Genomic DNA, 25358 nt, shown 5'->3' on the forward strand with positions numbered 1-25358 from the left:
TAGTCTGTAGTCTAAAGAACAGTTTATTTAAAACAAAGGTGACAGGGGAGGAATGAGGGGAGAACGCTGCCAACATAAAAGCACACAGGAAGTACCTCAGTTAAGAACAAATGGCAGTGGAAGAAGCTATGACCCACACATATACAAACAGCTGACCTCCGATTATTTACATCCAAACCTTACAAAATAGCATTTTGAGTCAGCACATAAGCCAGTGTATTAATTTTTTTTTTGTTACAAAAGATTAAAGCTACAAACTTCACATTTTTTAATTGTACATGAGCAACAGCATTTAAGATTTTTTTTTTTCCCCTCTCTCTCCAAGTTGGTCTGAGTGCAGGCTGGTGGGAGAGACTTCCCCCCTAAACACAAAGAACATAGATCCCAAAGATGATGAATGTAATCTTAATAAAAAGACAAAACACAGTGCTTAAAGAGGGTGAGGAGTGTGGTTTGGGCAGGAACAACTCCCCCCAAATAAAGAGCTGCAATCTTTAGAAGGCGCAAGGTATGCTGGGAAGGACAGTGGCCTAAGAACCGGACTCTGCTGCACTCTGCTGGCACGACCCTGAGGAGGGACGTTGTTAGAGCCTGAGTTTCCTGGTCCCTAAAAGGAAGAGCTACCTGTCTCTCTTGGAGCTACCAAGCTGTGGTAGAAAATGGGCTTTTTTTTTTTTTCTTTTTTTTTTTTTGGATTGCCCATGTCTTCTTCCAGGAAGCTTTGTTCCTCTATAATCCTCTGAGTATCGGTGCATTTCACTGACGCCGGTGAGTTCATTAGCATTAAGCTGTTCGTAATGTTCTCCTATTAGTCTCTGAGCATCTGCGGGGTCTATCTACAGTGACGGCACCGCTCTCATGCCTGACCTTAGACGGAGGAACTGAGTAAAATCAACTTCTGGCATTACCAGGTGCTAGTCTCCAGTGTCGAAGACTCCAGACTCCACACCCACGGCATCAGGTTACTGCTCCTTTCTGTCTACTCACCCAACTTTCTCACTCCCCGCCAAAGTCTTGCCTGGTCAACTGGAGTTGAAGAAAAAAAATAAAAATAAAAGAGAAATAAAAATTGGAAATGTGCTTCAAATTTGTGAATTGTAGCACAGCTACAATATTTTTTTTTTAAAGAGTATGAGGCTTTGTTTGTTTATTGAAAAGAAACTTTGGAAGCAGACAGCCCAGAGTCCTCTGGAAGTCTAAGTGACAAATGCTCAAGCTCAAAGGAAGCAAGGTGTGAGTCTCAATTTGGCCCCCATGGAAAAGACGGTTCGCTCCCTTGCCTGTCACTGGAAGCACATACACCAGGAAGCTTCCGGCAAAGGCCCCATCCAGCCAAGCACCTGACTGCAAGCTATGTGGTGCAGACACACTTGCAGCCCAAAGAGACTCCAACCTAGGACCACAGCAGCAGAACAGTCAAAGGAAACTCTTTTCCTGTGCTTGGATCTTGCTTCAGAAGGGAGCTATGGGCTTTCTCCTTCTGCCTGGCCCAGCTCAAAGCATTTTTCTCCAGGAGAAAAGAGCTCCAAGGCTGAGCTATTAAGTAGCACAGCAAAGGCTATGCATGCCAGATGCTCTGGTTTTTAAAACCTTGTTTGACTGGGGGACCTGACTATTAATTCAGCTGGTTTTTAACGTAAAAGCAAACAAATCAAAAACACCGCTTAGACTCAGTCTTCGTGAGAAGCCATGGTCACCTCATTCTAAGCAGTTAGGACCTTCCTGTTTCCGTGACTACTAGGCCCAGAGTGATGGCATGCCTCCAGATCCAGTGTCGTGGGAAAGAATCTTTCAAACTCCAACTCATCAAATGAGAAATAACTTAGTGAGCCGCCCACGCGAGTGCACCTAGCTGAGTGTCCGCCCGGGCTACCCAGGGAATGCTACCTGCCTTCTGTCGTTCCAGCAAGAGCGCCACAAATTGTCCTCTAACTTTTTCTGCCACAGCCACTTTGCTAGCCAAGGCCTGCAGACCAACTGCCTCTTGCATTTTTTAAAGCTTGCTTCAACTGCAAAGAACAGAGTCCGGTCACGGGAGAGAACATCCCCTGCCTTTTTATCGACTCTCAGGTTAGGGAGCAGAAGCAATTATGGAGTCCAATTTCAGCATCCTCAGGTGCAGCCCAATCATGCCCTGTCAGAGGAGATGAGAGGAAAACACAAGGGCAAGTGTCTTTCCAGTCTCTTCCGACTGCAGTTGTGAGCCAAAGGTGCAGGGGATAACTCCGTAACTGTCTTTCACAAAGCCCTACCCTGCTTCAGGCTGGTCATGAGTGCCTGTCTGTATCTGGGAGACACTGCAAGGAACCCACTGGTAAGCAATGACATGGTTCCTTTGGGGAGCCTTTCGATAGCACCTCAGGTACCAAAGAGGCGAGGCAAGAACAGGGGTCCGGACCAGTAGGTCCGACCCCTCAGTGAAGAGGCTCTTGGTCCAGTGGCATTCCTGCTTTTTGCCTAACTTTATTTGTGACCTTGGCAATGTCACCTCTCCTCTAAGTCTCATTTTCCCACCTGCACAACAAAGGTCAGACCCACTGACTGCTGTAGTCCCTTCCAGCTCTGCCACTCTGGGTCCAACTAAGCCTTCTGGGAGTGAGTCTCAGTCTGGTGTTCATTTACCCTTGCCAGATCCTCTACAATGAATGAAAACAATGAAAACAATCACATATTTGATTATGGATGGCAAAAGCAATGCTCTTTACCCTGTATATAAGAAACGCAGAGCAAAATGCCACATGTGAGATTTCATACGAACAGTGAGATTCTTCTGGACTGCTATGGCCCTGTTTGCTAGTGAGTTCTTGGTAGGCTGTCCTTCCACCAAATGTGTCTCCTCTTAAGGCACTGGGCAGTATCTGGGTGTGACTTTAGGCAGCAGGGAGGGTGGAGATAGATAAAAGGTGTTGACACAGCAAGGGCTAACTTGCAAAGAGGGTGCCAGGCTTCTCCTGGGACTCAAAGAGCATACTCAGTTCTCCAGGCCTTTCCCTGGCATCACCAACAGCTTCAGAAGCCAGTAATGACAACACAAGGTCATTATTGTGGCAGCACAACCATCCCAAGACACAGGCCTGCAATGGACGAGGCTGACTCCTGGGACTGAGTGGCCACCTAGGAGCCTCCCAGTGTCCTGCTCTCTTGCTGCACAGTACCACAACCTCACAGGAAAGAGGCAAAGTGTTTGAAATTGTACCTGTACAGAGACACCACCACACAGAGTGGGGAATCTATTTATAATTTATATATATATGTGCATATTTATATATGTTTAAAAAGTCTTCCATAGAGGGCAACCAAAAACTATTACCAGGAGGAAAACAAAAAGATACAATGTAAAATGTTCCCAGCTATCACTCAACTAGGAGTCTCTGTTTCTGGGGTTGAAAATTCTGAGATAAAAGCGCCACACCCTCACGACACACCCTGCTGGTGTAAATACACACACCAGATGGCACAACTGTCAAGGCAGCCCTTCCCACTGGCGCAGATTCCTGAGTTCACAAAGGTGCTGTGGAGAAATGACAGAGCAGAAGTGCTGGCTAGCATACGTGACACTAGCAACCCAGAAGGCACCAAAGGCCTGGCTGGTGTCGTCAGAAGTTCTGTTGCCTCCTCTTCTTGGCTTCAATGGCATCCAGGATTGGCTGCCGCTTGGACCGGTACTTCTGGCGGATCTCTTCCATCTCCTGCTCCATCATAGGGTCAAGGGCCAAGAGCCTCTTCTGCAGGTCCTCCACAGTCCAGCTCTTAAGCTAGAAGAGAAGAGTGCAGTCAGCACAACGTCCGAGCTGAGAAGCCCACGGAGCTGTTGAGAACATGCATCCCTGATAAGCGCTCAAGAACTGTTTTGATTTAATGTGCTATGAACGAGAACAAAGCACATATTCATCATATACAGCAACTTCCTGTATGAAAACTAATGGCTGCCTCTCACTTCCTGCCCAGGCCCTAACAGGGGGATAGGCATTCCCCATGTCTCTGTCTGGAACTTAGACCTAGAGGCCAGTGTTCAGTGTGGTGAGCCACCTACCTCTCTCCCCCACCCCTCAGGGTCACCAGCAACCATACTAACCCCCACCAACATTCACTAGAGTGAAAGTGAAGCCAAGAATTCTGTGTGGGTCATCTACAGGTGGCTCCTGAACGCATGGATACAACCTTTGCCTAGAGACACCCTGGAAGTGCCCAGATTAATTTTATATACAGAGAGAAAAGGACAACCTATAAACTACGGATGATGGCTACTGCTGACAAGGTGAGCTCTGGGGACCAGACAGACTGATGCCTTTAATGAGGACAGGAATGCTCTGTTATCCCCATGCTACAGGGCGGACAAGCCAGGGATGAGAGACTAGATAATCTGCCTAGCATCCCCCTCCCAGCTAGCACACGGCATCCTCAGAGTGTAACCCAGCAGGATGGCTCTACCAGGATGCTGAGCTAGCTCTGCAGAAAGGCAGGCCAGCCCAGCCTAGCCCTTTGCAACAACTCGTGTTTCAAACAGGGCTCTTGAAATGCCAGGAATATGGCAAGTTATGGCCTCAGGCTGGTGCAGTGGCACATGGCTATTAACGCCAGCACTAAGGGGCACACAGCTATAACCCAGCACTCAGGGGCATAGCTGTAACTAAACATTTGGGGGCGGGGCACACAGCTATAACCCCAGCACTCAGGGACACTCAGCTGTAACCCAGCACTTGCAGGGCACAGGCAGAACATTATTGGTCCACACAGACAGTTTTAGGCTAGCCAGGACTACATAACATGATCTGTCTCAAAAGAAAGAAGGGAGGAAAAGCAAGTAACAATCTCCTTAAGCTGTTTGTATCTACAGAAAGGGGGCAGTGAAGGTTCCCGAGGAATACTGTACGAATTAAATGAAATCTACTGCCTTAAGTGTGAAACGCTGCTGATTTTATAAGGGCGGTCCTGGCTGGCAGAGGTGTGAGTGAATGCTGGCGTTATCCACACTGGGTGGTGAGACGCACTGTTGCTCCTAAGAAGTTCAGTGTTCCTAGAACTCAAAGGCTCGCCCAAGTCTCACAAGGGCTCTGTTGTGCGCTCAATTATAAACCTAGCATAGCCCTCAGTCAGCCCCTTCCTGAGGCCTCCACAGGAATGCATTATAGAAGGTAGGTGAAGGAGCCCCTTTTCTGCCCACCTTCCTGGGGCGGGGGTGTAAATGAGTGCTGCAGTGGCCTCCCTAGAAATGGCTTAGTGTGACCTCTCACCACAGAAATTTTCTTTGGCTGGTTTCAGGAAGTTTTCCGAGAAGTGAGAAAAGCCTACCAGTTTAAGACCAAAGGTTCTTTGTGATGGGAGACTGGAAAGACTTAGAAGTACAGGGAAATGCTGGAAAGCTGAACTAAAAAGTGTGCCCTTTTTTCCAGGCTGTGGTTTTATACCACCTTGGAGGTTGATGTTTTTGGCCCAAGGACACCCCAAAGATTGGTGCTTGCCTCGTTTCTAGTGTTTTCAAGTCCTCCTCCAAGAGAAAACACCCCAAAGCCAATACTGAATGTTACTGGTAGCTGAGAGCTTAATCCTTAGATCACTGTCTGTACTGGCTGCGTGACCCTGGCGCAGTAACTTCCCTCTTGAGCCTCAGTCTCCTGAGAAAAGACAGTCTAGGTCCTCCCCAACCCCCTGCGCGTGCATTGCATTGGGCTATAAGGGGACTCAGAGGGGACCCCAGGTCCCATGAATGTGACACTCTTAGCGTACAACTCCCTGGAGTGCATGCTTGACAAAGTGTGAGCCCTGAACCAAGAGAGGCTAGTGATCACAGCTGTTACTGGTGCTATTCCAGGGAAGTCTAGAATCTTCCACAGACAAGCTGTTCGTGCAAGTGCACTCAACTAGAATCACACAACTGAAAAAAAGCTTTTACTCATTTGTGCCAAAAGTACCTAAAAGCTGGTACTTTCCACAAGGTCCACCAACTCACGGTTTTTAACAAAACGCTTCACCCAGCTACTTATGAAATAGTCACTGAACTAAGCATCAATCACTATGCAGGACTCACAAGACACTTAAGAGAACTAAAGGAGAAGCCACTGCCCTGCGAGACAAACACAGTGAGACGGTAACTATCCTCCGGTCAGAGAGACAGAGAGAAGAGAGGAAGGGATGCAGATAGAGGGGACGCACACACATCCCGACTTGTTCTGCCTTCTACCTTCTACCCTGAAGGCTTCTGTCTCCACTGTAAGAGAAGGGGGATCACATAGTTCCCAGACACCTCACAAGCTCAGGCTGTCTCCATGGACACCTGCGTCAGAATGGCCTGTGCGTGTCAGCGCAGAGCTGCTTTACCAGACTCCACGGGAAGTCCACCATCTTGGGCAGAAGTGCTACTCAAGTACTTCTGACACATCCTCAGAGCGGTAAGCACGACTCTACAGCTGCCTTTCTCTTTATCTCGTAACAAAATTCTCACATAATTGCTGCTTGATCTAAAGCTTCTTAAAAGATTCCTAGTTTGTACGCAGCTTGGTTGTCCTTGATTCTAGCCTGGGGTAACAGACTCTCCCATTTTAACTCGGTCACCACAGTCTAAAGTATGGGGTTTTATGCCTGCCCCATTAGGACACAGCAGGCTCGGCTGAGGATTTGATCACACCATCCAGATATGGATTTTTCTGACAAACAAGTTCAGACGATGGTTTCATGGCGCCAGGTATAGCATTTCACCTTCCCGGTCCTTGGTGACATAAATAAATTTCAAATGGATATCTTGCAATAAAATATCCGGTTCTGCAGTTCCACTAGAATCGACATCCAAAGAATCACACTCTCAGCCCAGCGATTCAGTAAGCTCGCATGGTTTTCACTAGACAGAGGAAGTCAACAAGAGCATCCCTCTGGGTTTGCATGTACTCTCCGTGCTGTGAGTAGCCCAGAGTCCACAGCTGAATGCCACAAGCATGATCTAGATCTGATCCGCTGACTATCTTAGTCCCAGGTATATCAAAGGAGCTTACAGTCTGCACCAAAGAGAAAGTTCTAGAGTCCCACCCCACCTTCGTCCCCAGCTCAGGAATGCACCACCCTTCTCTCAGGCACCCAGACTCACCCTGCTCCTTCCTTTCCCTCCCCTGTGCCCACTCTCAAGCTTCAGCAGCCCTACGGAGGAGCTCATCTCTGATATGCTGGCAAACCCAACTAGTGCTTTCTCTTTCTGCCTCCAGTCCCAGAGTCCAAGCCACCAACCCGCAGCAAAACCACAACTGAATCCAGAGTGTAGCAGGCCTCACCACCTCTAAATCCAAGTCCCCTGCGGAGGCCTCACCTCCCGCTCAGCCTCACTCCTCTAACTCTGTACCCTTTGTTCAGACTGTGGACAGCTCACTTGGGAGTCCTCCAGCAGCTTCCAGGGCACAATGCCCCTGTCTCAGCGCCTTGTGCTCAGATTTAGCCTTCAGCCTTCCTCTCGGATGCCCGCTCTTCAGACGTCACAATACTTTTCTGACCAGATGATCCAGAGGGGCTGAGGCCACCACTTTTTTTTTAAACATCATGGTTCAATGAACTTGAAGAAGAGGGGAAGTATGAATGACTAATGGTAGATTAACTTTATAATGAGTCTAGTCTGCTGAAGTACATAAAACCTAAGCCATTCAGCCACTGCTGTCAGGACAATAACGGTACTTCTGTAAATTCCTATTTTTCTGTTTCTTTTCCCTGCGAAGTCCAGAGTTATTTTCATGACCAGGCAAAGGCTGTACCATGTCTTCTCTCTTAGATAAGTATACATGCTCATAAAAAGTATATCTTGTTATTTTTACTCATTTTACTTGTTTCTCTTTCTAGCATGAAAGTTCCAGGAGGGAATGAACCGCCTCATCTTCTTCACTCTCCTAAGCTCTATCTGGCTGAAGGATGGAGAAATAAATGTGTCTGCACTTCTGTCGATGGCTTTCAATGATGAAGTCATCGACCTTGTGTTCTAGCACCACCAGCCTATCCCTCACCATGTGAACCTTAGTGCAGGGGTCAGGGCAAGCCTCATGCAAACCGTAACATCCTCAAAGACAAACAGCTCAGCGGACACTTGTGGGCCTTCTGCTGATGAGAAGCAAGTGTCCAGTCCCAGGTTAGTCATAGGTGAAGGGTGTGCCTAATATAGTGTTCTTCCTCAGACCAAAACAAATAAACAAACAAACAAAAAGACCCTTCTACGTTAACAGTATTCCTTGAAGAAAATGAAATAATCAAAATATTAAGAAATGTGACCCTTCTGGCCAAGAACTAAATCAATGGCCACAGGCTCGTTACTGAAGGTGAGAACAGCCTATGCACAAACAGACTCTTGTTCTAAAAGAGCTCTCGTTTTAGATGGAGAGCACAGAATTAGCCTTTTGGTCAAGCGCATTTAGAATTTCTGGGGCCACCCAAAGGCGAATCAACACATCAGGTTGACGGAAAAGACTGGGCCAACAGCAGCAGGTTCTGTGGCTCACCCACTCCAGTCTAACACTCAAACGCCACTGGCCGTCATCACCTTCGCCCAGTCCGATGGTGTATGCTGTCTGTCCAAGGATCTCTGAGAAAGCAACTTCAACAACCTCAGTATAGGTGCCGCTGGTAGCTGAAGTGTGTTCTTAGATTTGTTGTCTGCATGAAGCTCAGTCTTACCCCTTTCAGCAAGATACCATGCCCCCTTATTACTGGACTCCACACTTACGTGTATAAAAATACGCTACTTACTTAGTATTTGCCATGTATTACGCACTGTACCCTATCTACACTGCTTCATTTAAGCCATCTCTATGGCAGGCACTATGATTGCTCCTATTACAGAAGAGGTCAGTGTGGGAGCTGGGGAGATGACTCGGTGGTTAACAGTGCACTTGTTGCTCTTGCAGAGGACTAGAGCTCAGCTCCCAGCGTCCGTATCAGGTGACTCACAACATCTGCAACACCAGCTCCAAAGGGATCGGATGCTCTGGCCTCCAAGGACACCTCACACACATGCTCAGAGCCACACGTACATACATGTTTTTACATTTAATCTTAAAAATTAAAAGAGTGGGTAAGTAACTTGCCTACGATGATACAAGTTACTGAAAGAGAGCAAAGAGTTCTGAAAATGAAGCAGTGAAAAGTATAAAAAAATCAGAAGTTATGAACTTAACAATATTAAAAATGTCTCACGGCCCTCACATTAAAATGCTCCTGCTAGTGCTGTGTGTGACTTTAGGCAAGTTACGTCACCTCTCTGAATTAGTTTCCTCATCTATAAAACCGTGTGCTTTGTTCTTTGCTGTCTTTGCAGTACAAAGTGCCTACTTTTGTGCGGAAGTGCAGTGTGTGAGTACAACAGGGGCACTGCACTTGACTGGCAGCTTTACCAGGTCAGGAACACTGGTGGCAAGATGCCCACCAGAGGAGTGGCTATCAGGGCCAAGGACAGTAAGTGGTGTTGAACTCTGTTCTCCGTAGCTCTACAGTAATGGGCATATCACCTAGTGTGTGCCTCAGAGGATGACAGTATGTGTTCCGCAAGAACTGGATGTAAATATTAGGGAAATATATACACAGTAAAGCCTGGGGTGTTCCAGAACAAGTGCCCAAGGTAGGAGCTACTGCCTCAAATTCCCTGGGGGCGGGGGAAGTAGACAGTATAAATAAATAGTGGCTGCCACTGCCTTTTCTAACCACACACAGAGGCGTCCAACCCTGACGCACCTGGCTCATCTCCTCTGGGCGAGACCACTGTGAAATCCTCCAATTCTTGTATGTGGAGGAATACAGAACTGACTTCCTCTCCAGGCATCCTTAGAATTCTGACTACAGTGCTCTGAGGCCCATCATGTCTCTGTCCATGCACCACCTGGCTCATTAACTAAAGCACCAGCTGACGCTTCATCATAATAAAGACTCCACAAGAACCTCGTGGACAGGTAGCCTATCTGGGATCAACAAGGACAATGTTAGCTAAGCACCTGAGAGAGTACAGCTGAGCTCCAGCCTGCCTTCAAAGCAAGCCCACAGTGCGCAAACGGGCATCCATGGCCAAGACACAGGCTTCAAGGCTGCCTCAAGTTCTTTACTTCCAGAAACTGCCACCTTGACAGTATGCCATATGAACAGCATAAGGAGACGCACATTTTGTACACACCCTGCTTGAGCACTCCCACAGAACTTGCTCCTTAAAATGAAACAGAAGAATTTTAATGAAAGATTTCCTCTGATTCAAATAACAGTTGTGGAGAATCAAATTCCCATCAAGGCCCCTAGAAAATCTCTCTAATGCTATATGTGGTGCTCTGTGCTCACAATTCTAATTCTTGGTAGGCTAAGGCAGAAGAATCTAGAAGCGTAGGCCAGCTTGGTCTGCACAGCAAGAACACTGGATGTAAATGTTGGGAAAGTATATACAATATAGTTAAGGATGAGGACGGTGAGTAAGGCACAGAAATTTATAATCCCAGCACTTAGGAGGCAGAGGCAGGAGGACTGCAGTGTGAGGTTAGCCTGACCTCTACAGTGAGACTTTATCTCAAAGAAAATATACAAACAAAATGACTCAAGAAATAAAGAGACTTAAGGGCTTCCCAAGTCTGTGAAAACACTGACCACTGCACCCCCACACTTCTGCTAACTCTGCTCCCTGCATAGGGGGCTGTCCACTCGCCCTTGGCTCCAACTTTTCCTGTTCTCTAATACCGTTCTTTGATAATCTGAGACCAACTGAGAGTCAGGAGACCAAAAGTATTCCAAAGCCAGCAGGAAAGAGTTCTTAATAAAAGTTTAATTAAGAAATCTATCCTTACACTTCAAACCTCTACGTGAAAACGACACTGACGTCTCATTGGGTTCTCTCAGGCACAAAGAAGACACTGGGCTGTTCAGAGGTTTTAAAAGTATATAATCAATAAATACAAAAGCCTAGGAGAACAATATATGTTCATTAAGTAACATCATATCAATTACTCAAAATGGCCCATGCACTCTAAAATCAAAATGAACCACTCACTCAAGAGTCCTGATTATGATGAAAATACAAGAAAAAATTGACTTGGCCTGGAGGGTTTATCTCACTGGTAGAACATTTGTGTACCATGTATAAGACCCTGGTTTGACTCCCAGTGGTGCAAAGAAAAGAAAAGCTTCATTCCGGTCCTGTTTGCTAGCACTGCTCTTTAAGAAAAATTCTATTTTAAGAGTTGTTCTAAATTGGTACACAAATTTCATATTAAGAAGGTCAAACTCTAAGTCAATAAACACACTAAGCCCCTAGAATAACTGTAAATGCTAAACGGTGGAGGCCGAGAACAGCGCAGGATAAGACAGATGCTCCTGACATTTGAAAACACTAAAAGGAGATAGAGACAAACGTCACTCTCTTAGCGGTATTATCTTTCAGAGGACAGGAAGGCCTAAAACATCAAGAGCACCAAGCTGCTGTTTTAATGCAGCTTAATAATTTAAGAAAAGAGTTGGCTAATCCCACATGCTGTGGCTTCTGTGCACTTTCTTGAGCTGGAAATTTCCAGGAGAGTAAGAAGGTCAAACTTTCTTCTCTAATCCTGTCAAATAGGTCAGAGCATTCCATGCAAAGCTGGGATGTGAACAGCAAACTGAGTCTGTGTGTGGCAGTGCACACCTGTAGTCTTAAGTATTTGGGAGGCTGAGGCAGGAGGATTAAAGTTCAAGGTCAGCCTGGGCAAGGTGTGCTCTCTCTCTTTCAAAAATTCAAAGCCACTATTCATACATACGTACATACACACTCGTGTGCAGATAGAGAGGGACATGAACACACACTACAAATTAATTTTTTTAAACGCACATTTTAAATAAATGTGGCCTAAAAGGCACCTTCAGACAAAGAAAGATCCAACTTTACAAAGAATAAATTGCTTGCAGAAAACTAGTAAAAAGGCAAATAAAACAGTTCATAATACAGTCTGTGATCCCAGCTACTCAGGAGACTGTGGCACGAAGATCAAGGCCAAATGGGCTACAGAGTGAGACTTTATCTTAAAATAAAAGCAGAAAGCCACTGGGCCTGGTGGCACATACCTTTAATCCCAGCACACGGGAGCAGAGGCAGGCAGATCCCTGTAAGGCCAGCCTGGTCTACAAAGTGAGTTCCAGGACAGCCATGGTTATACACCAAGAAACCCTGTCTCGGAACACACACACACACACACACACACACACACACACACACACACACACACACACTCACAGAAAACAGGCTCCCAGAAGCTGTCCTCTGATACACACACACACAAACCCCAAACTACCTACCTATCTACCTACCTAAAAAAGTGTTCTCTCAAGCAATCTTTTTTAGGTAGTTTCACGGGGAGGGCAACAGAATGGGGGTGCTGACTATGAATTTCCACAACAAAACTAAACGAGCCCTGTCTGCAAGGTATGCTGGAGTTTCCTGCAAGAGCCATAACGTCTTGAGCCTTGAACTCCATGCGGTATCAAAAAACATAAATCGGGCTGGAGAGCTGGCTCAGAAGTTAAGAGCACTGACTGCTGTTCCAAGGGTCCTGAGTTCAGTTCTAGGCAACCACGTGGTGGCTCACAACCATTTATAATGAGATCTGGTGCCCTCTTCTGGCCTGCAGGTGTGTGTACAAACAGAACATTGTATACATAATAAATAAATAAACTTAAAAAAAACAAATCACAGCTATGGTGTGTGCACACGCATTGTGTGACATTCTGTCTTATAAGACCCGTGTAATTTTAAGTAGGGATTATAATCATATTTCCTTCATGTTTCTGGTTTAAGTGTCTGAAAAAGACATGTGTTTAATTTTTATTCTATAAAAGCTTAGCATATTTATGGCTCAGATATTTCAGAATAGTGGATCATTTTTCCCACAACTGCTTAGTTGTAATTTATGCCATGTGGGGGCTGGAGAGATGGCTCAGCGGTTAAGAGCACTGCCTGTTCTTCCAGAGGTCATGAGTTCAATTCCCAGCAACCACATGGTGGCTCACAATCATCTGTAATGTGGTCTGATGCCCTCTTCTGGCATACAGGGCTATATACAAATGGAGCACTCATATACAATAAAGCTATAGAAAAAAATTTATGCCATGTGAAATGTTTTAAATATGTATAAACTCACAAGAATTCTTTGTAAAGCCCGTGTGTCCTGGTTTTTCTGTTCAGAAGATTGGCCATACATTCCAAATAGTAAGTTCACCTCAGGTCAAAGTTACAAACACTCTGCTTCAATCTCTGTCAGCTCAAGGTCAGGCAGGGCTACACTGTGAGAGCCTGTCCCAGCTCTCCAGCATAACCCTTCCCTTAATATCTGCACCTCAAATCCTTTCTACCACTGTGAGCCCTTTACAGAAACAAGTTGCCTTTAAACTTGGGAACCACAGTGACTAGGAGGGAGGCCCCAGTGAAAGCACATCATGTTTTGTGCAACCCAGGCAGGTCCCTCAGCAAGGTGAAGTTCGTTACTCACATGATGCCTGTGCATCTGTGAACATGCTATTTGCTACCTGAAGCTCTGTACTCCAAGTTTCATACATCGCTTCCCTCTTGTGACTGGGCTGACTGCAGACTGCACACATGTGCAGCTGTGCCTCTGACTTAGCGCTTCTTCTAAAGAGCACAGGGAATGCGTATCAGTGAGCAGTTACTGGCTCTCGGTCCACAGGGACCTTCTCCATCTGCTCTGTGGTAGTCTGCAGTCCCAGGAAACACATCTTTCCCGCGTGACCTAGTCTGTGTTTCTATCCTCTGAAGGGACCTGAACTACCACAGGGAGGAAGGGCGTGAACGTGTGCCATCTCACAAAACCTGCCAGGATGCCAAAGCCCAAGAACAAATTGAAGCCTGAAAAGCACCGACATTATCTTAACTTCACAAGAGCTGAGGATCTGAACCTAGAGCCTGCACTGGCTGGTTCTGTGTCAGCTCAACACAAGCTGGAGTCATCTACGGGGTGGGAGCCTCGAGTAGAAAAATGCCTCCCTAAGAGCTGGCTGCAGGCAAGCCTGTGGGGCATTTCAGAAGAGTTGGTTAAGTCAAACCATACACAAGAGGCCAAAGATATGATTCTACTCATATACCTTAGAAAAGACATATACACAAGCAAAAACCATGCCATGGGGAAACTTCAGGGTGACTTAATTATTATAATTATACATTATAACTATATATAATTATAAAACTGTACATCTGTCAAAACTTATCAAACTATATGTAACAGGAACAAATTTTATTTTATGTAAATTAAATTTCAATGAACCTGAATCTACAAACTAATACATACATACCAAAACTTGCCAGTGGTAAGGTAACACGTAAGGGAATTTTACAGCTTTGCATGTATGTATTAAAAGGCAAAGTGTGCCTCTATCATCTTTTCTCTTCTCTCTGCAGCTGCCAGGCCTGAGCAAGGAGCCTCGCACAGACTTGGAGAGGGTTCTACCATTGAGCTGGGAGTCCAAAATTGATGCCAATGCGTTAAAGACTGAAGGCAAAACCAACATTTCACAGGGGGCAAGACCCAGATTCATGTAGAACAAATGAGATTAAGGACTAAAGGTCTGACAACGGTGACGAAGCAGGATGAGCCAGACCTAAGTCCTCAGATGAGAGTCACTGAGACAACCCTGGTGTTGTCGAGCAAGGGGCTTCCCCTGCAAGCTGCCCGTGTCAGCGCCCTGACTTCAGTGTTGGTGGCATAGCTAACGACTGTGGAGTCCAGAGACACCATACGCCCAGCTCCTGTCATGATGCTAATGCTGTCATTCTCAGCAAATCAGGCAAAATGACCGGAACAGACTAGAGACAGAAAAACACGCCAAAGCAGAAGCCCTGCCGCCATTGCTCTGACAGGGGCAGGAGTCAAGGATCTGGCTATATGGTAATTTTTTTTTTTTTAAGGCAAAGTCTTACTAGGTAGCCCTGCTGGCCTCCAACGTTCAGCACATCTCCTTGCTTAGTCTCCCAAACTGCTAGGATTACAGCTGAGCAGCTGGCTGCTGGACAGTAATAACAAGAGCCATTTTAACATCTGTTCACTGTCATCACAGCCAGCCATGGGTCCATGTTTCAGCACAGGCGCCCCTTTCATTTGATCATCATTTACAACTAACGGTGCTCACCTGACTCTACAGATAGGGAAGCTGAGGTGTGAAGAACTACATAACTAATCCTATCTTTCCGGAGTTGCAATCAGCAAGCATCAGTAAACACTAAAATCGAATCTGTTTCTGAGTCCAGAGTCTGCACTTTTCAATGACATAATCACCCAACATCGCTTAGGACTTTTATCCTCATTGCTCAGCAGAAGCAGTAACAGCCGTGTTCTGAGAAGCTCTGGAATGTCAGAGTCCATGGGCCCTGCCTGCCTCAGTAACAGACAGCAAGCTAGCACAGGCTGCCAGACCTGCCTGCCCACACCAAGTTACAGTGGCGCTAAGTGCTTAGGGCCAGAGACCACAGCTTTCTCCACCTATAACATGGAGAGGCCAGGTAACCCCTACTAGCCTGAGAACTTGTGAAAAATAATCAAACATGTGGAAGTTCCCTAGGGAAGAACCGTAGCTGGAAACTTTAAATGCGGCATCTCCCGGGCTTCTGAGCAATGATGCAGCCTATCTTCCAGCCTGTGGAAGTCTTCCTCTTAGAAACAACCAGAGGTGGTCAAGAAAGCCTTGAACAGATGCCTCTGCCAGAGCTCTAACCGGAGCTGGGACATGGGCCTTTAGCCCCCCCCCCCCATCCTGAAGGGCTGTCATTGCCCGACTTGACAGGGTTGGAACTCAACTGTCAGCTGTGCTTCTGTGGCACCACAGGGACACAGGGACACAGGGAGGTGAACTTTGGAAGGGCCAGGCTGGACTGAGATATCTAGCTGTCTGTGTCTTTGAGATCAAAATGATTCTGTAACACCAGAGGCTGGCAGGGCAGGAAAGTGAGTGTGAAAACAGAAAGCAGCCAGGCAGCCACGGATCAGGCAGTCTCAGACCGCAGTAGGGCGAATGAAAACAGCATCAAGTTGGCAGCAATGTTGTTTTTTTTTTGGGGGGGGGGAAGGCGCGGCTTTCTGCTTAGTGTATGCTTTGGTCTATGTCTGTTGTGTATTCTAAGTGACCCTTGGGATCACAAACCACAAACATTTAAGTTCTGTTTTCAATGCCATCTCAGTAACTATTATAAAGCAAGCTCAGGTCTGATATTACGATCAGAGCAGAACCAGGCAGCTGTGGGTTCTGAGACAAAGACGACATTCACTAGCTGTGCAGATTCTCAAAAAGCGTATCTGCACAGCAGCTTTCCCTGGCAAGCCTGACACGCTTCTTTTTCAGATTGCTATTTTTGGCCAGGTTTCTGAAAGTCAGAGCACAAGATCTCATTATATTCCATAGTACAAATGGGTTCAGTCTCAACATACTTTAAAATTGGCTTTACAGAAACACACACACACATACACACACACACACACACACACACACACACACACACACACACACACACAACAAAACAAAACAAAAACAAAAACCAAGAGGTTGAAAGAAGAACAGTGTGCCCTGTCCGGAGCCATTTAGAAGACACTTCTCCCTGCGCAGTAAGGACCCAGGAACATCATCCATTATTTCCCTTTCCGCTGCTAGCTCCTGGGCACTCTCTCGGCACCACCAGGCCAGAGACCTAAATACTACTCATTCAGCTTTCTTCTAACCCAGGAGTGTGAGGAAAAGAAACCTCACCTGAACATGATTAAAAACTAAGCAATCACAGGCTGCCCAGAAAACTGGCAGGAGATTTTGTGGGCGCAGTCTCCATGGTTAACATCTGGTACTTTACATACATACTGGAGTCCCACCAGTAAATGCAAGCAGAAAGATCCAGACCCTAAGCCGCTCTCCTGTGGGCAACAATTCCTGGTTTAATAATTGGAATGATCTAAACTAACCAAAAAGCCCCAAAAACTAAACACCAAATAAAGGAGACTGATTAAGTCAATCAAAATAAAACAATGTGATGGCTATTATGTGACCATAAACAAGTATTTTAAGCCAGGAATGATGGTAGCTACCTACAATGACAATATAAGGAAAGTTGAGGCAGGAGGATTATGAATTAGAAGTCAACCTAGGTACACTGCTAGACTTTATCTCAAGAAAAAGGCGCTGGACAGATGGCTCGGCAGGATAGTTCTAGGGCGCTGGACAGATGGCTCGGCAGGATAGTTCTAGGGCGCTGGACAGATGGCTCGGCAGGATAGTTCTAGGGCGCTGGACAGATGGCTCGGCAGGATAGTTCTAGGGCGCTGGACAGATGGCTCAGCAGGATAGTTCTAGGGCGCTGGACAGATGGCTTGGCAGGATAGTTCTAGGGCGCTGGACAGAGAGGACTGAGCTCACGTCCAAGCACCCACACCAGGTGGCTCACGGTTGTCTGGAATTCCAGTTCCAGGGACAGTCAACACCTCTGGCCTCTGCTGGCACCTTGTGTGCATACGTCCACACACATAATTAAAAACAATAATTTGTTAAAGGTGGTTCTATAAACATTTTTAATTATATAATAAAATAGTCTATGTTATATGAAAAAATTAAAACTACACACAGAAAGATTTCAGTTGTGTAAGATTATAACCATAAAAAACTGGAAGAATGCACCTCAAAGTACAAACTATAATTGTTGCTGGGGGTGATAAGTAACAAAAGACATCTTTCAGTTTTTCTTCAATCTCTAAACTCTCTGAAATGAGCATAAAACATTCTCTTTATGGTTGGAGTGGAAGTGGGAGAATTTCCTAGAAGACCAGAGCAGCACCAACAACCAAAGCAAGGAAACAACACTTATCAAATGCTTGATGCAGGCAGGGATGCCTATGTATCTAACTTACACTACACCAAGTGCTGCTCACTAGCTCCATGAGAAAAGTGCAATTTTTTAAAAAGCTGTGTGCGTGCATCCGTGTGTGTGTGCACTTTTATGTATGTGTGTGCTTGCGCACGTGTCTCTGTATATGTGTGCAAGCACACATGTGTGTAGTAGCCACAGAAGCCGGAGAGAGTAAAGAATGATCTTGAGGCACAGAGGCCAGAAGAGGGCAACAAACCCCCTGGAGTCACAGGAAGTTGAGGGCTGCCAGACGTGAGTATGGGGAGTTAAACCCAGGTCTTCTGGAACAGCAGCTAAGCGTTCTTAACCACTGAGCCATCTCTCCAGCCTCTTATCTATGTTTGACATATAAGGAAGCCGGAGGTTAGTCTGGTGATGAAGATGGCTGCAAAGACCGACAGACAGGAAGACTCCAGTGGCTGTCACTACTGCATGGACTGACCTTCGACCACACTGCCATAACTTATTTCCTTTACTGGTAGAATTTATGTTGAACACTGCTGCAGCAGCTCAGGAGACTGGCTACAAAGGACAAATCTGCAAACCTCCTAGAGCAGTGGTTCCCAACCTTTCTAATGCGCTTTTAATACAGCTCCTCATGCTGTGCTGACGCCCAACCATAAAATTATTTCACTGCTACTTCATAACTGCTATTTTGCTATTTTTATGAATCATAATATAATTATCCGATATACAAAATATCTGATATGTGATCCCCAAAAGGGTCATAACCCACAGATTGAGAACCACTGTCCTAGATACTCAAGGAAGCTGTCAGACTGTAACTAAACACACTTCCAATCGAACAACAAACTGGGCCAGGTATCGCTGCACTGGAATACACACCAACACAGCGAACTCAACCATGATACAAGACAAAGCTGGAACTGACTGTCAGGGAAGACCCAGGTATCTACTCATCGAACTGTCCAGAAAGCAGACATCTAAGGAGACAGTTGTTAGCACAAGGACTTGGGGACTACACTGAGCAAGCCCTCCAAACAGGCCCCTGCAACAGGACACAGTCCACTGGCTACTAAAGCTTACGAGGAAATTCAAGGCAAGGCACCCAGAGCCAAAGCCTGACCTGAGCAGCTAAAGGGCTGCCTTTCTTTCTTTCAGTTCAGCATCTTTTGGTCAGGATTAATCCGTTTTGCTTGGCAAAAAGGCATCAAGACATAAAAGAAACACTTTGTATCAAGTTCTGTAGAATCAAACTGAGATGCATAAAGTCAACGCCAAAACCAACATGGTGTTTCACGGTTCGTCTCTGCAGGCTTTTAAAACCCAGAACACTGAAACTCTGAGCCTCCAGTAGAAACCTTTCTTCTCTCTGTAGAAACAAGCCACACTTAGATGCAGATGCCGCCATGCACTGATGCCTCTAAATTAACCACTCATCTGTAAATCCTTGGCTGTCAGCAGAAGCTAAGAAACATCCAAAGCTGCGTGGCTATCTTATTCTTTATACCAAGATAAATTCCAAAAAAAAAAGAAAAAAGAAAGAAAATCAATAGACTGTGTTAAAAAAAAAAATCAGAAGCTTCCCAACATGGTTTTAACTCACAAACACATCACAGAACACATGTTTTCAGTGTCTGGCACAAGGTGAACGGGTGTGACGGCAGCCTTATAGGAAGTAAGTCCAACATGTAGTTATAAGGGACACACAGGTGTGTTTGCGGTGCGCCCGAGCTCATTTTAGTAATGCAAGTTACACACATAAATGCCAAACCCTCATCTATCTCTTCTGCCACATCTGAGTGACCACAGAAGCTCATTAATATTGTTATCACAGGCCCTTCAGGACTGGACCAGAAGGCTAGAAGTGATGGAATGGGAAGTGGGCCAGGCTATCCTGTTTGATTTTCGTTTTTCCATAGAAACAAGCCTATGAGCCGGGAGGAGAGGTAGTGAAACTGGAAAAAGATAAATTCCCAAGTCTCACGTAGCTTCCACACAACTCAATAGAAGCCTCAGTCACCAAATCACACGCGCCCAAGCACCACCTCATTAAACACCAGTCAGGGTTCCCTTTTTAAACATTCCCTCAGCAATCGACTTCCGGACACCTGACTTTCTCATTAACCACTGGTGAGGGGAAGGCTACCACACATAATGTGACAGATTGTGTATGGTATTTTTTTCTGCAAGACCTTAATTCATCCCAGTAACTACTTTCAAATTAATCCTAGAACGGCTGTAGTTTGTGATTACAGCCTCAACAGCTCTTCCAAAAGTGGAAATCCTCCACTGAATCTGGAATGGAACATTTCTCCACAAGTGTGAAAACAGCCTTTGCTCGCTGCGGCATCTGGGAAGAGTGCTTGGGAGGGGTAGCAAGTTTCCCAACTGCACCCATTTTAAACACCACTCCCATAAGATATTTTAAACTCAAACTACATACAGCCATGTGTGAAGGCTATAAAATCCTAGAATAGTTTTTGCCACGGTTTTTCTAAATAAAGAGCGAGTGGGAGAGCGTGGTGTGTCTGTGAAGAGGACACGAGTCTGCTCTTTCTCCGGGACTGGCCACCTCAGGATCCCAGGTCATGCGAACCTTTAGACACAAACAGGGCACCCCTGTGGCCCTGCCCCGCTGGCCCGCACCCTGCCCCTTCTTACTGGGCCACCAGGATTAAAACTCCTTTGAAGAAGTCTATCAATGTGAGAGCCTTCTAGCTCTCATAGTTTCTGGGGGAAGCACGGCAGAGAAGCATTCAGGTCAGAGAAAAAAACCACTGCCCGTGTGTCAAGCAGCATGACTGACACTTGAACCCTAGGAACAGGAAGCCAGAGTCCAGCTGTGTGGGTGGTACCCAAGGCTTCCAGGGGTGGCAGGGCTTCCTTCTACCCTTCTTTTGGGGCAGCTCACCTAATTTAACGCTTTCCTCCCTTTTGCTGGTCCACTTATCTTCCCTACTGTAAGTATTAAACATATGCATAAAATTTACTAAATGCTCACTCTGCTAAGTACTTTAAAAGCATTTTTAAATTTAATATTCTCAATAAGCCTGAGGCAAATGCAGCCAGGACATTCATTCCACATTAAGCATCTGGCTGCAGTTATGGACCTCATGAGAGGCCCAAGCAAGTCTATCTGCTCTCGCTCGGCTGTCTGACTCTGGTGTTATTTTAATCCTCTGAATGCTCAAGGCACCACAAGGAGAAGCCTGTGAACCCTAAGCCTCTTCCACACGCCATCTCTAGCGCTTCCAGGCTCATATGGCTGCTATGAAAAATACATGGTAGCTCCATTTTAAAGACGAGAAAAGAGCAAGAGAATCTGAGAGTGTTCAAAGAACTTTTGAAACTAGAAGGCTAAGGGCCTGCCAAGAACACAAAGCCGGCTCCTGTGAGACCTGAGCCCAGATCCCTACGCCACTGCTCTCTTTATATGTAAGCCTGAACTGTGGGAACGAACCGACACGTTAATAATGGAGTAGAATGCCAGGCACTTTCTAAATGCCTTATATACTTTATCCAACTTCAAGCTAGTGAGTCCCAACAGTGCAGTTCCAATCAATGTGCTCCTCCAAGGATAAATGTTCCTCTGCCGACATCCACCCTGGTCACATCAGTTCCCATTACATATGAACAATGACTCTTATTCCTGGCTTGTAACACAAACTAGGTGCTTAATATGGGCCTTGGCTGTTTTCATTAAAAGGAAGCATCCAAGAGTTAAGAGACCCAGGAAGTGACGTGGGACGGATTCTGGCATGAAGTGACAAAACTGACTTGTTTAAAAAAAGATCTCTGGGCTTCCATTTCTCAAACTATTAAAATAATGTATATATGTGACATATACATATAAAACACCTGATTTCATGCTCCCACAAAAACACGCATATCAAATAAAAGAACACGACTAGACTGTAACTGCATTGGACTTTGTATTAAACTGTGGTAACATTACAATCACCAGGCATGCCCCGCACCTGCCTACCAATGCTTTGGCCTTCTGGTGACCCTGGATTATCGTTCACCATTCAAATAGCTAATAATACTTTTTTTTTTTTAAACAAAAATACAATGTGAAACAGAAATAAAATGCTTAATACATAAGTCAAACAATATATCTAACGGAATGTCACGGATCTTAAAGTAAACTTGGTTCACAAGTCCAGTCTACATTTGCTTTGGTCCTTTCTCCAACTGAGAAGAAAAAAATCAGGACAAGTGGTTTCATGCTTGACTTCTGCAAACCACAAACCTCAAGTTCAAGGAGGAGAGCCCTCACGAAGGTCCCAGCCAAGGCTCTCTGGGACCCGAGAGATGACTGACCTCTCTTATCAAGCAATCCGGCCTGCATTTAGGTACTCATTTTCAAGAAATTTTACTTCATACAAAGTCAAACTTCAAGACTGGCAAATTGATTTTGTCAGGCGCTGTGCACAGCTGGCAGCCCCTGCCACAAGACTGCATAGGGCAGATGGCACACAAGAAGCAAAAGGCTGCCACCTGCTGCCCAAAGTGTGCCATCACAGGGAAGTATTTAGAATTTTGGACCGTAAGAAACATCCCTAAACATCAACAGCTCATGAAATGAGGGGAAGTGGAAAAGAAAACTACATGGAATAAGTATGTAAGAGAGATGAAAGGGAAGTCAGAGTGGGGGGAGGGGAAGAATAGGCTGAAACAATCTAAAAATGATACCCAAGACACTTGGTATTTCCCACTGGCAAGAGTTTAAATTCCTTCGTTTTGTTTGGAGGCAAGTGTTCTTTGGGAATGTGACTCTCATAGGGCAGGCAGGCAACAGCCAGTCACTGAGGAAAAGATTTAAGTAGCTAAGGCTTACTCCGTGGATAATATTTCAAGAAAGGAAGAGATAAAGAGGGAGCTGGCATTTACAAAGTGCCTGTCCCTCTGCAGGCCAATCACAGCAGCACAGCCTCCGCTGTGGGCTCTGGGAGGTTCCCTTTCCATTTTACAGAGAAGAGAGGAAACTCACCACATGGCCAACCAAAACCTGGTACTAAAAGCCCAACTCTAGTGACCCTGACCGGCTTGCTGCCATGTGCTTATGTGTAGACAGAACCCTCTTCCATGGGAGGGTCATCTGCAGCTTTATACAGTATTTTTTGGTTGGTTGGTTTTTAGTTTTTCAAGACAGGGTTTCTCTGTCCTAGTAAATGTTAATCTAACATTTTTCAGTCAAAATTCCCCAGACTTTAAAAAAAAAAAAATCCCTAGACTTGGATGTGCAGAGCCACCAATACTGCCTTCTCTTGGAGGTGATGCAGTGAACGGCCACCAGGGAGCCTGTCCTCCTTGATCATCGCTGTGCTGCTTCTTCCCCACTCTGCCACCTGCCAATCTCAGTAATCAAACGGTAACGGTGAAAGGACCCACCAAAAAGAGATGTGTCTTCATCCCAGAGCTACCAGTGGAGTCAGCTGCTGCCTGCGGAGGACAGACTGCCCAGCTGGCAATGTGTGGGAGGGACTGGAGCACCAGGAGCTCTAAAACCATTCGTCACATTGGGACAGGGAAGCTGACACCACAGTGCAACAAGTGCCACTGGACCTGACTCCCTTCAGAGGCCCCAGGGACACAGGCACACAAGGCAGAGGAGGGGCAGGCTCTAGTCCCTGTGTGGGTCTGGGCAGCCTTGAGCACCATCCTTCTGCCTCCATCCAACACTTGCAGAGTTCTAACAGACTGACTGTGGATAGAAGTGAGAAAACTGTTCTACATCTCTCCTTTAGTCTTCTCAGCATCTCATGTCCCAGCAGCACGGACTTCTGACCGGACTGAACAGTCATGGCCCACATGAGAAAAGAAATGGGATGTAAAGGTGCGAAGTTTGGATAAGGTATTTCTGGCATGCTGAAGGAAAAAGACGAAACCCTGTGTCTGGGGGAAGGAGATCACAATACAAACTCAACAGCTGCAAGTCTAATTAAAGCCAGATAAAAATTAAACATGTTTTCTAGATCAATAGCTAATTTACACTTAAAATACTTTTCAGCCTTGGAAACTTCCTGATGAATAATAAACAACACTGGATTTAGTTTTCTTTTTCTTTTCTGACTTCAAGTTACATTAAAGTAACTGAACCAGATCTGGCCCTGGCTGTCAGGAGATCCAACTTTGAAATGTCAGGCTCTGATGACAGCACTGTGGAATTCTAGGCCTACAGGGACCTCTTCACTTGTTAGCACCAATGTGGCAGCGTTCTGATTGACTTCGGGGGTGAGCTAACGGCGTCTGGCCAGAAGACTGGCTGTTCCTTCTCCCGTGGCACGTGGTGTTAAGATTAAATTAGTCTCACAGGTTAGGTACTTCATATAAACAGGAACAGCTTAGCAGAGGGGATTCCTTTGAGAGAATCTACTCCTTTTGGGGAAAATAGAAATCTAAATAGGCAACTGATGTACAGTGCCACTCAAAACTGAAACAGACATTAAAAACCAAATGCATAATTTCTAATATGTATGTATATATTCCTAATTTATAAACTGGTATTAATTAAATTTAAAGCCACTGCCAGCAACCTGAGCATGTACTCTGGAGCTGGAGAGACGGCTCAGTGGTTAAGGGTGCTGCCTGCTCTTCCAAAGGTCCTGAGTTCAATTCCCAGCAACCACATGGTGGCTCACAACCACTTGTAATGTAATCTGATGCCCTCTTCTGGCTTACAGGTGTACATGCAGGCACAACACTGTATACTTAGTAATAAATAAATAAATCTTTTTTTTTTTTTAAGAGAATTGTGTCCTGCTATAAAGATGAAGCTAGCCATTTGTGGGAACATGGCGAGAACCTAAGATTGTTATGTCAAGCAAATGAGTCAGACTCAGAAAGATACAGAGATGCAGGACAGGGAAGTAGAGAGGGAACGAGCAACCATGCAGCCAACAGGTGATGGGATGCATGACATGAAGGCAAAGCAAGCACAGCGTGATGGGGGAAAGAACCAAGCAGAATGGTGCATGTACGAAAATGTCACAGTAGGACCAGCAAGGCAGCTCAGTGGGCAAAGGTGCTTGCTGCCAAGCCTGATGGCCTGAGCGCCATTCCAGAACACACGTGGTGGAAGAAAAGGAACAACTCTTGTAATTTGTCCTCTGATTTCCACACAAGTGCGCACTCTCACTCGCATGCTCCCTTGCATGCTCCTGCGCGCACGCACTCTCTCTCCTCCCCCCCCCCCCCCCGACACACACACTTTTTTTTAAAAGAAGAAAATGTCAACAGAATGCATTTATTGGTATACTAGCCAAAAATTAATTTGGTTAGTGGAAAAAGAAAGACCTTTAAAACTCACTGCTCATCTTTGTAGAATGGTAGGGAACCAAATAGTTATTTTTTAAAATAGCAAATAAAGGGGAAAGTCTAGTATAAATTCTATCTTTTCTGCATCGATTGTAGTGGAGTGTCTACATCATTAATGAAATGCTTACTGTTAGAGGACCTTCAGGAGATAAATGGAGAAGTGGTCAGATATTGCAGTCTTGTATCCTGGAGTAAAATGGCACTTAGACAACTGCCTTCA

General features: G+C 45.7%; 1 protein-coding gene across 1 annotated transcript in view; it reads right to left on the bottom strand.

Moving 5' to 3' along the window:
- STK4 (serine/threonine kinase 4) overlaps positions 1-25358 on the bottom strand; it is an 89266-nt gene continuing 63908 nt past the window's right edge. Inside the window, exon 11 of the mRNA XM_084774425.1 lies at positions 1-3755. Within this exon, the coding sequence (XP_084630551.1) occupies positions 3597-3755 (159 nt within the window). The 3' untranslated portion in view covers positions 1-3596. The remainder of the gene's footprint in view (positions 3756-25358) is intronic.

This window comes from Acomys minous (genome assembly GCF_964271855.1).
Source record: "Acomys minous genome assembly, chromosome: 3".
NCBI classification, from domain to species: domain Eukaryota; kingdom Metazoa; phylum Chordata; class Mammalia; order Rodentia; family Muridae; genus Acomys; species Acomys minous.